Source organism: Octopus bimaculoides, chromosome 13 (genome assembly GCF_001194135.2).
Source record: "Octopus bimaculoides isolate UCB-OBI-ISO-001 chromosome 13, ASM119413v2, whole genome shotgun sequence".
NCBI classification, from domain to species: domain Eukaryota; kingdom Metazoa; phylum Mollusca; class Cephalopoda; order Octopoda; family Octopodidae; genus Octopus; species Octopus bimaculoides.
Window position 1 is genome coordinate 307,688 of NC_068993.1, and position 12,209 is coordinate 319,896.

General features: G+C 34.6%; 1 protein-coding gene across 3 annotated transcripts in view; it reads left to right on the forward strand.

The window, feature by feature from the left end:
* The first annotated feature begins 836 nt into the window (after positions 1 to 836).
* LOC106877779 (very low-density lipoprotein receptor) overlaps positions 837 to 12,209 on the forward strand; it is a 39,652-nt gene continuing 28,279 nt past the window's right edge. For 2 of the 3 annotated variants that reach the window (XR_001410415.2, XM_014926787.2), the window contains exons 1-2: positions 837 to 1,319; positions 2,426 to 2,542. Coding sequence is in view for 2 of the 3 variants with exons in the window: in XM_014926787.2 (XP_014782273.1) it covers positions 1,235 to 1,319; positions 2,426 to 2,542 (202 nt within the window). In the remaining variant the exon portion in view is untranslated. The remainder of the gene's footprint in view (positions 1,320 to 2,425; positions 2,543 to 12,209) is intronic. The other variant, XM_014926789.2, reaches the window with a different exon arrangement.

Here is a 12,209-nt window from a genome sequence, read left to right on the forward strand (position 1 = left end):
TCGCTGAAGAGTTTTTTACGGCGCATTTTGTACGTTTATTGTCAGCTCATATAAGTAGTCCGGATAGCAGCGTGGCCTGATCTCATTAATATTAATATCTCATTAATATTAATGACTTACTTAATACGGTCTTTCCCTTGCGCGTCTTCAATGTTTTAACAAAACTGTTGATAAAGATATAATATTTACGTTGAATTTAAACAATATCAATTTATTCACTTAAACTGTAAAAATAGTTTTTTGTCTTTATACAATACATTTATTTAGAATTGAAGACAAATTATTTTAGAAAGCAAAAGAGAATTTTAAAAAATGTTTTGATCTTTTTACTGTTATTTCGGAAAATGAACTCAAATTATTTTACAGTATTTTAAACACACGTGGAAAACCTACACCATTTATTCATGTCCTTGCTTTAGGCTTACCTTCGCATTCTCTCCCCACGTCTTATCTTTCTCTCTCAAGAGAGCGTGAGATAAGACATTCCTTCTCTTCTTTCTCTCACATTCTTATTCCCTCTCTCTGTCTCTCACACACACTAACATACATACATACATTGTCTCTATACTAAACATCCTCTGTCACACACTCACATACTCAATACACAAATGCTCTCCCTCCCTCGCTTTCTCTTTCACACACACATACACACATTCTGTCTGTCTACACTAAGATCCTCTATTTCACACACCCACACACATAATACTAAATACACATACTCTCTCTCCCTCTTTCTTTCACACAAACACACTCTCTCTCTCTCTCTCTTCTCTTCATTTGCCTGTTACCACTCCCATCTTGCTTTACTCTTTCCTCTTCTCCTTCTTCTCTCTTTCTCCCACTCTTGCATTATCTCTTCCCGCTCCCCTCACAGACCGGTTATTCACTTAGGTCCTAGACACGCTGTTGAGGTGGATTCTTGAATGACTGACTTCACATATCAGTCAACCTAAAAAAACATCGTAGCAGACTCATCTTTTCCTTTTAATTATTGTGAACAGTATTTGAAATAATTTATATCTTTCTAAATAACAAGATTGTTTTAGACGATAGCTAGACTGAACAGCGATTATTTTAATTAAAAAAAAAAGAGAACAGGCCCTTGAGTGGATTTCATCATCTGTGCTGGTGTTCTACCAACAACTCGTACTGTCTTCACCTTACATTGAATCATTCATACTTAACTACTAGTATTTTTTGTGCCTCCTTTGGTTTCTGACGACTGCAAAACGTTATGAAACTGCTATCTCATCTTTTCAGTTACTATTTCATTTTAACATTTCTAACATTATTCATCTTTCTTCAAGCTACATCAGCTGGTAAGTAATTTCTACAAATATTTCTTCTGAAATTACAATTTTGGTGTTTTCTCTTTTTTTATATGCAATTTTTAAATATTATTTTCGGTGGGGTGAGGTCGGGGAATTAGCTACTGGTTAATTAATGTGTGGGTGTGTATAGTCACCATATATGTATGCGTATATTATATGATGTATGTGTATTCTTTACCTTCGCTATATATATATATATGTATGTATGTATGTATGTATGTATGTGTGTGTATATATATATATATATATATAAAGAACGATGGATTGAAAATCAGTAGACCACCGGATTATAATGTTTGCGGTAATTCCGTCTTTCAAAATTCTGAGTTCAAACCTCGTTTAAGGTTGACTTAGCCTTTCCATCGCACTGGGTTCGATTAAATAAAATACTACTGAAGTACCGGTTTCGATTTCCTCGATCGTTCCATTCCCATCTAATATGTGATGTGGAATATTTTATTTCTCACTGCGATGTTCATTTTCCTATCTTTTAGATTGTTTCATGCCACCATATGAAGGATTTTGCCATTGTCCATTAATATAATTTAACTGGATAGAATTTATGAAATTCTATTTTATGTTCTGTAAGTTGTGTGTGTGTGTGCATAACAATGTGTTGTATGGTAGTTTCCTTTTAATTCTTTAATGTACTGTATATTATATACACACACAGTTAGATTATGTTCCACTTATATTTACACACACATTTATACATGTTACAGTTGTGATATGTGATGTCCGTATTATTTAGATATTTAAAACATCGCTTTGTGAAATATTTGTAAATTTGTATTATTTTATGGCTCTTACTCTCGACATAATATTTTTCTGTTTATTTTATAAGTTTTCCATAAATAGAAATGTATTGTTAATATTAGAATTGAAAGGAAATCGCAACCATGTGATCAATATTTTATTTCTGAATTTACTGATTATGTTGCCAAAATACAAGTGTGATTTTATATGCATAATATGTATGTATGTGTGTGTGTCTGTGTGTATGCGCGCACGCACACATACATACATATATATATATATATATATATATATACACACACACACACATATACATATATATTCTTATTCTTTTATAGTTACACCCGATTGTGATTCGAATAAATTCAACTGCGGGGACGGGACGTGTATTGCGTTGAATGCATTATGTGACAGCTTCGAAGACTGTGATAATGGATCGGACGAACACAATTGTTGTGAGTAACATTTATTTCCATTCATTTTTCTCTTTTACTTCCACCACCAGCGCTACTGACATCATCATCACTACTACTGACATCATCACCTTACCTCCGTCACCACCACTACTATCATCATCATTATCACCACATCACAGACTCTTTAGGTGATGTCTTGATCTGTCAGAAATAGCAGTCATAATTTCTTCTGAAAACCAGATAGGATGGTCATAGCTGGAATGTTTTACTTTCAAGGGTTGAGCTGAATTTTTATTACGCGTTAACAAAGCTTCTATTGCCGCTCGAACTGCTAATAACAGTAGCCAAACATCCTCAAATTACACTCTTCTATCTTAAATTGGATAGAGTAAATCGTTAATTAAGACTTGATTTTATTTTTATTGATGACTTTGTACTAATTAAATTGCCATATGCATGCACACTTACTCTTAGAGGTATGTATGTATGTATATGTGTATATATATATATGTATGTATGTACATAAACATGTACGATGTGTACATGCAGTTGTATGCACAACTACGTAAACATGTCTAATCTACATGCTTGCCAGATTTCGGCGGTTTTCGCTCGAACGAATGCATTCCAGTAGTGACCACCTCGCTTTTTTCCAGAATCCTTTTTTAAACGGCTGGGCTACTATTTCTAGCAGGTCGAGTGACAACATTCGGACTCCCGGTGTAATTATGATAATTTTGCTTTATTAATTACCATGAATATTTTGAAAATGTAAAAAAAAAAAAAAGATGCTGCACAGATATTGATGAACTGTCGTCCTTTGGTGAAAACTTGCGGTTCCATTGATTTTTATGTTGCGTATTATTAGATCATCGTTTTATATTAAATGATTTGGTAAGGAATTGAGTTATTGATGCTTCATTCAAAACATTACATTAAAGCTTGTCTTTAATTAGAATTAACTAATTGATTTGAGATGAAAGACAGAAACACCAAACGAAATGCAATCAAGATTCGGTGGTAATTGCTCTTTTCATGTTCTACATAAATACATCGATATATTTTCCTTTTTTCTTTTTAGATTACTATGACCAGACATAAACAATTTAATTTTTGTTGGGAAGGGTCTGTAGACGGCAGGTTATTTCTGACTACCCCCTGTAAACCATGGGATGACAAAATTTACCAAGACAGAATTTGGGGACCTAAAATAATCAGTGCCCCTCTTACTTCAAACTAATGTTATAAACATTTCTACCACCTCACTACCACTTTTATTGGGTTCATTACAAAGAAATGGAACCGTTAAAAAACTTAACTGTGAAAATTCACCTTGTCCCTACTTCAACATGGCAAATACACTCACAATTTTTATAGCTTAATGTCTTCACATTTCAGAACTTTATAGTCGTTTAATACAAATAATGAAATCTTATTTTCGGCTGTAATAGTTCCCACGGGTTGAGGTGACGAACCGGTCTCTGTCAGCACCCAACTGACACCATTTTCACTCCACACTTCTGAGGTTAAGAGAAGTTGTCACTGTTACTAGTCTCATTCATCTCTTCTTCCTATAACAATCTATGTTTATTTATTACTTTATCAGTATTCTATTTTTTTATTTTTTTATCTATTTTATTCTGCTTTATTCCTATTGTTTATGTAATAAACTTAATTACCAACTTGATCTTTTTAGTTAAATATCTAATTAACAAAATCCTTGAGCTCCTTGAAACATTTTATCATCGTCATCTGATATACGAAATGTTAGGAAAAGTCCAAGTTGTTCCAGAACTGGTCTTGTTAAATAATCCACTCTCTTCCATTGATCATTTCTATCTACTTTGACTTATTCTTTTTTAAAAACATCCTTCAAAACAAGATATTCAAAATAAACTTCAAAATATGATTTCACTCACACACACAGAATTGTCAATTAAGATCTGATTTTGTACTATTTTGCATCATTTAACAATCGACCCTTCAGATCAATCATAACAGGATTAGGGTCTTGTAGTGATATATTTCCCTATCTGATTGAATGAGTTTAATATATAATCAGAAATAACCTTGTATCCAGTGTGTATGCATGTGTTATAAACAAATTTCATATTTTCACAAACATTTTGTGTGTGTGTGTTTACAAGAAGTTTGTACATGTTGGAAAGACTCAGCTTTGAATAACTATGATTCCCTTTTTATTCTCTTAATTGCTTTCCCTATTAGTGTGATACTAGCAACTCCTTGCACACATCATAAGAAATTGCCAGAGTTTCACCCCATCACTGGCTCATTCAGTATGAAGCAGCCAGTTTTCTCATTGTACCAAGACATCGACTTACCTATTGTATTTGATTCTTGATCAGTTGTTTTAATCAATAATTAAAACAATCTAGATATTAGAGTAACAGAGCTCAAGGTCCTTGAGTTCTGTTTTAATGCAATATTTTGAGTTTTTGGTAAACATCTGAAGGTGTAGACGATGGTAGCTTGTATCTTGGTTATGTTACTAATAGTTGTTCTATCTTTGAGGATTTTGTTCTCTGGTGAACAGCATAACAACCAGGACCTAAGCATGAGCCTTCAATGCATAAAATCATTTAGGTATAGATGTGTGTGTGTGTGTGTGTGTGTGTGTGTATAGGTAAAAAAACAAGGAGTGTGTTGTGTTACATGAATAATATTTTCAGAAGTCAAACTCATATATATCAGAAGACTCATCAAACCAAGTGAAATTGTAGTCGTGGCTGGTGCCAGAACATGTAAAATGTTGGTGACATGTAAAAGATGCATAATAAAGAAATTCACTTCAAACCACATGGTTTGGGATTTAATTCCATTCCATTGCACATTGGGTGTCCTGTTATTGTTCCAGAATTACCAAAGCCTTGTCAGTGCTTTATTAGACAGAAAGTGGAAGGAAGCCAGGTGTGTGTTTGTGTTTGCTTGTCGTAATATCACATAATATTTGTGAATGAGGACCACTGACCTATACCTGGCCACTCAGTTGCTATCTTCTACGTAAAGGTTTCTGGTCATTGTGCTGTTCGAATATTTAGAGGGAATTTTACCTTACTTTGGTATGGGTGAGAGTTGGTTGCAGAAAATGCATCTGGCTGTAGAAAACCCACCTCAACAAATTTTGTCAAATCCTGCAAGCATGGAAAAGTGGACATTAAAACAATGATGTATATATACAAATGAATGTTTTCATATATGTGTGTGTGTGTGTAGGTTGATATATATACATATGCGTGTATATATGTATGTGTGTGTTTGTATGTACACATGCACACAAGGTTTGCATTCTATTGTACTTTTTTGAAACATGGACATCTCAAGTTGCTTGAGCACTTTCGTCAAAAATGTTTGAAACATATACTCAACATCAAGTGGCAAAGTGAAGCACTTGACACAGAAGTCCTTGCAAAGACTAGATGCACAAGGTGTGAGCTGCTCATCATATCAAAATGTGTTAGGCAGGCCATGTTGTGCACATGGAAGTTAAAAGAACTGCAAGGCAGTAGTTCTGTGGTGAGCTGCAAATTGGAAAGTGTTTGCTGCATGAAAAAGGTATAAAGACTGCATAGAAAACAAACCTGAATGAAGTATGAATAAATGGGAAGAACTGGGACGAAGTAGTTTTGGAAAGAGGTGAATCGAGGAAACACAAGGAAAAGATGGGAAACATTTGAAGATGGTTCCCTTCAGCACCAAAGACTAAAGCATTTGCTTGAGAAGGACTCTCATCAAAACCTCAATTAGAACAAAGTACATGTGAAATGTGTGGTCATGTACTCCTTTCCAAGGCTGGGTATGTTACTCATTTGAAGTCTCATGAAAGATCAACCATATGCAACATCCTCTCTCCTCGACCACGTAATTCATCATGTGTACTATGGGAAAAAGTTTGTAGGTTGAGTTCATATCTGAAAGGACATGGTGGTTCACAAAGTTCAGATCCCATAAAGTAACCCAATCACTCCAGTGATTGGGTTACTTTATGCTGCAAGATTGACCAGTCATCTGAGAGGTCGTTGATGGAAAGTCAGAAATGCTATTCACAAGAAAGCGCTGAGAGAGAGCAATCATTTCTGAAAATGGGAGCAATCACTATGTGTATGCACATGTGTGTGTGTGTGTGTGAAAACAGATTAACTTGCATTGCATTGTGAACCAACATGGGTATATGTATATGTGTGTGTGTGTGTATTCCTATGTGCACTCATATCCATCATCATAATCATCATCGTGTCTACATACTTAATGGAACTTTACTCTTTTCTGGCATCTGGAACATGAAAATAGCTACATTCTAATGAATCCTACAACGGATTAATTATATATATGTGTATTTGTCAATTTTATGCTTCCATTTTCCTTTCTAATGGACTTCCCTCTGTTTCTGAAGAAGAGCATTGCTCGAAATGTTAAATCATCATGTTGTTTTTTGGGGTTTGTTCTTTTTTGGGATTATGTGTGTAGATATATATATATATATATGTATATGTATATAAGTGTATATATGTATATAAGTGTATATATATATGTGTGTGTATATATATATATATATATGCGTATATATGTATATAAGTGTATATATATATATATGTGTATATATGTATATAAGTATATGTATATATATATATATATATATGTATGTATAATATATTTCTAGAGTTGTGTGGTCATACTACTAAGCACTTTACAGAGGTTTACTGTGTATGTTTTCTTATATCTCCAATACTAGAAGGATTTGAAATTGTTCTCAATAAGACCCGACCTACAGGTATCTTACCACCTCACTCTTTTCTATTCAAACACCAACCACACAAGGTGTGTGCAGGGTGCATTTTTCATGACCTCAGCTTTAGAGAGATATCCTTATCAGCAGTCCAGTTTGGCATAATGTTTTGTCTGCTTCATTGGGTGTGTTGTATACACAGCAACTGTATAGAGTAACAGCTATTGGCCTAATATATATAATGGACTGAAAAGAGAGGAATATTGGAGAGCAATGACAGCACGTTATCTAGAAATGAGTAAGGTGGGGGAGTGTCTAAGTGTAGAAGTACTCAAAAACCTAAGACATTGAGCTTAATATTTGTGAAACAAGTTTAAGGTTAATTTATTTACTTATGAGGTGACTCAATGCTAAGAGTAGAATTAAATATATTTTAAACTTGCTTTTCTCTGGGACCTCAAGTTTCACCTAGTAGTTTAGTCAGCCATTGCTTGTTTGGCCTGTTTTATTAAGTGGAATACATATCTATCTATTCTATCTATCTATCTATCTATCTCTATATATATACAAGCATATATATGTGTATGCATAAATATATATATATATATATATATGCATACACATATATATGCTTGTATATATATAGAGCGAGAAGGAAGAAAACTGAATATATAAAGCAAAGTATGTACACACACACATACACATACACAGATACATTATCTGGGAATAGGGATGGGGTTTCATATGGACCTAAAATTTTGTAGGCAAACACTTTTCTATTGGCCCAAAACTCTGGGTACTTAACCCTTTAGCATTTAAACTAACAGTATCTGGCCAAAGTGTTTTCCCTGTATTATGTTTAAACTAGTCAGATCCAGCCTCTCACACATACTCCACAATGTTAATTTAAAAATAGTCACCACATCAAAATCCGAAAGTCATGAGATGATGCATTATGTGAATGCTAAAGGGTTAAGGAACTTCTGTAGTGTTCTGAGATGTGTGTATGGGCATGAGTGTAATGGGGTGCCCAGTTGCGTATTCTAATTACACATAGAAATGTCTTTTATCAGGCATAATTTTTGTAGGTGCATAAATCATTAAAATTGATGGCTGGAGTGGGCAGCTGCTTTTGATTTCAAAACCAGACAAAGATTTGAACTTTGTGGAATGGGCACAAGTCTTGTATGTACATGTGTGTGTGTGTGTATATATATATATGTATATATATATATATATATATATGTATATATATATATATGTATATGTATATGTATATATATATATATATATATATATATATATATATATATATATATATATATATATATATATATATATGTATATATATATATATATGTATATATATATATATGTATAGGAACACACACACACATCATCATCATCATCATTTTAACTTCTGCTTTCCATGCTGGCATGGGTTAGATGGTTTGACAGGGAACCGGTGAAGGGTTGTGTTGAGCTTGAATGTCATCCTTAGCATGGTTTCTATGGTTGGATACCATTCCTAATGCCAACCACTTTGTGTGTGTGTGTGTGTGTATATAACAGATTTTCAGTTTCCATCCTCTTGATTCACTCATAGGGCATTGGTTGGCTAAGGGCTTATTGCAGAAGACACTTACCCAAGTTGCCACTCAATGGGACTGAACCTGAAACTACATGGTTTGGAAGCAAGCTTTTTAGCCACAAAGCCATGCCATACAATGCACCTGTGTTCACTAATGTGGTTGGTATTGGAGACCTGCAACTGTAAATGATTGTCGACTTTGATTATGATGATCTGTTCAACAAGTAGCATGGAAAAGAGACATAAAATGAATATTGATATGTTTGCTTTCCCTGCTAGCATAGCTGGAACAGGTTGTCCCAATCCAAGTCAAGTGCTTATTTGGGTTGACTGACCCCTTGATTGGGTTAATGAATGATGCCTTTCTTAACACCAATCACATTACAAAATGCACAGGGGCGTTTTATGAAATCGTCACTCAAGAGGTTGTCAAGAAGACTAAAGGGTCCTCTTGATCCATGTTGTGTCTGTTTTCTGATTTTACAATAAGAAAACTGCTTTCCTGCATATTATAAGAGATGAAATGGGTTGATTGGAAGGGCATCTGGCCATATGATACTGCATTAGAAAACCAGTCCAACACATACCATTATGATAATAGTAAAACAATGATATATCAGATACATAGGTGTGTGTGTGTGTAAGCGACACCTAAAAGCACCCCACTCTTTAAAGCGGTTGACATTAGGAAGAGCATTCCAGCCATAGAAACCCTGCCAAATCAGACTGGAGTCTGGTGCAGCCTCCCAGCTTGCCAGCCCCTGGTCACACCATCCAACCCCTGCCAGCATGGACAATGGATGTGAAATGATGATGATGATATAGGTGTGGTAAGAAGTTTGATTTCCAACCACATGGTTCTGGGTTTAGTCCCACTGCATGGCACCCTGGGCAAGTAGCTTCTACTGTAACCCCTGACCGACTATAGTGGATTTTGAAGCTGGAAACTGATTGAAGCCTCTCGTGAGCGTGTGTGTGTTAATGCTTTCTTGCCTTGACAACGTTTGATAATTGTAAACTGGTGTCACCTTTATGCAAGTGGTATTTTTCGTTTCCAATCATCCAGTGTCTGGTAATGGGGAAATATTACTTTACTTGGAAAGAGATGAGTATTGACATGTAGGGCATGCGGCCGTAGAAAGTCTGCCTTAAATTCAGTCTGATCCATGCGAGCATGGGAAAGTGGACGTAAGTAGATGTTAGATGATGATGTAGTTCACCCCATGCCAGCAGAGGAAACAGACGTTGATGATATATGTATACGCACAATGTATATTTCATTCCTATTATAGTCAGGCACAAGGCCTGGAATTTTGGAAGAAGAGACTAGTTGATTACATTGACCCAGTGTTCAACTGGTACTTATTTCTTCGAACCCGGAAGGGATAAAAGACAAAGGAAATGCCACAAAGCATTTTGCTCGGCGTGCTAACCATTCTGCCAGCCCGCTGCCTTACACACGTATACAGGCACAATCTGTTTATCTTTTACTTGTTTCAGTTATTAGACTGCGGCTATACTCGAGCACTGCCCTGAAGTATTTTAGTCGAACGTATATCGACATATATCTATATATTATATAATTTTTTTAAAATCTTTTAATGAGAGGGGAAAGTAATAGCTATGACCTTCTCATAGCGTCTTCGACATTTAGTGGGAGGAAGATGGCCTCAAACCGAATAAACCTGAAAGGCACCGAGGGAGCAGGTGATAGTATTAAAGTTAGCCTTAGATTTAATCTGAAATCACTGGAAGTGATAATCATATACCTGTTTAATTTATATATCGTATATTTTATTATTCTGTCTATCATGTGTATATTATATATAAAGGTGTGTATGTATATACATATAGAGATAAATACGTTCATTCATACTCATAAATGCACACACACAAATGTGTGCGCGCGTAGATTAGATATATATTTATATCTAATCTAGACAGAGATTTGTTTTATGTTATAATAAAAACAATTGTACATTATATATATATGTATATATATATACACACACACATGCACGGAGGATTGGTGTTAATATATGTATATTTAGAGAAATTTAAAAAATAAAAGGAATCTTGTTCCCTTGAAATATTCATCAATAAATCTCGCGGATTATTTCTGACTATTTTTCTGTGCGCGCAATTTCAAGAGCGAAATGTTAGTAGTAACGTATGATAGAATTCGGTCAGGTTTGCTGCGTTTTGATTGGCTGAAACATATGAGCTGAGTAAATATCAACCAATGAAAGCATCTCACCATTTTTGTCACCTTACAACTCGTGGGAAGTGAGACATGTTTCTCAAAAATTCTTCACATATCTTCTGTCATTTTTGCCAACAAAATGTTATTGTGTTTAGTGGAGGGTTTTCTAAAAACATCTTTCAGTTATTAATTTTCCTTTTTTTTTTCTTTTTTCAATAAAATGCACTCCTTCCATGTGTTGTGAATTTGAAACGTATTTTGACAACGACTTGTTTACTGACACAAAAATGAAAACCAAATAAAGAAAATAGTTTTGTTGTTGGTGTTGTCATAATCTGAGGGCAACCGGTTAGAACGGCTGACAAAAAAAATGCCCTGTAATATTTAATTACGTGTCTTTTATAATGTTGCCAGTCTCATCTGGTTTGATTTTCGTCTTTCCCTGCTGCTGACCTATCCTTAAAATTTAGCAGTCATTAAGAGAAGCGGCCGTCGTAGACGAAATTATTATCTAATTTTACTTTTTAAGTTCAAATCTCTCTGAAGTTATCTTTCATCCTCTTGAGATCGATAAAATAGATCGCAGTCCTATACTGGGTCCAAACAAGTCCCTTATGTTTCCAAAAAGGAAAGGACACTTACAGAAAACATTTTTATGTAACAAAACTAACAATAATTAAAATTTAATTGCTTGGGCAATTAAGAGAATTAATTAAAAGAGTTAATGCTTTGATTTCGCATTTCTGAAATGAAATGAAATAGCTTTTAATCTCATTGTTACGCCAGATTGAGAGAATCGTTAGATAATCGGACAAAATGCCTTACTTAAATTCTTCCGGCTCTACATTCTTGGTTCAATTCTCGCCGAAGTCAACTTTACCTTTCATCCCGCTTTCTCTCAGAATTACTGGCTTTGTACCTAAATTACAAATTATTACATGAATGAGCTGGATGAGAAAGTCTTGACATATTTAATTCGCCTGTTTAGATCCTGTTAAAGTCAATGTCTTTGGTCTTCTCAGGGGTCGATTAAATGAATTCAGGTTAAATTTGACTAATCCTTCTGACAAACTCGGGGCTGAGAAATGGATTTTTCCAAACTACTCATGTTTAGGTCTTCAAAAAATGGCAAAAATAATATATCGTATTTTATCATTGTTACTGAAGC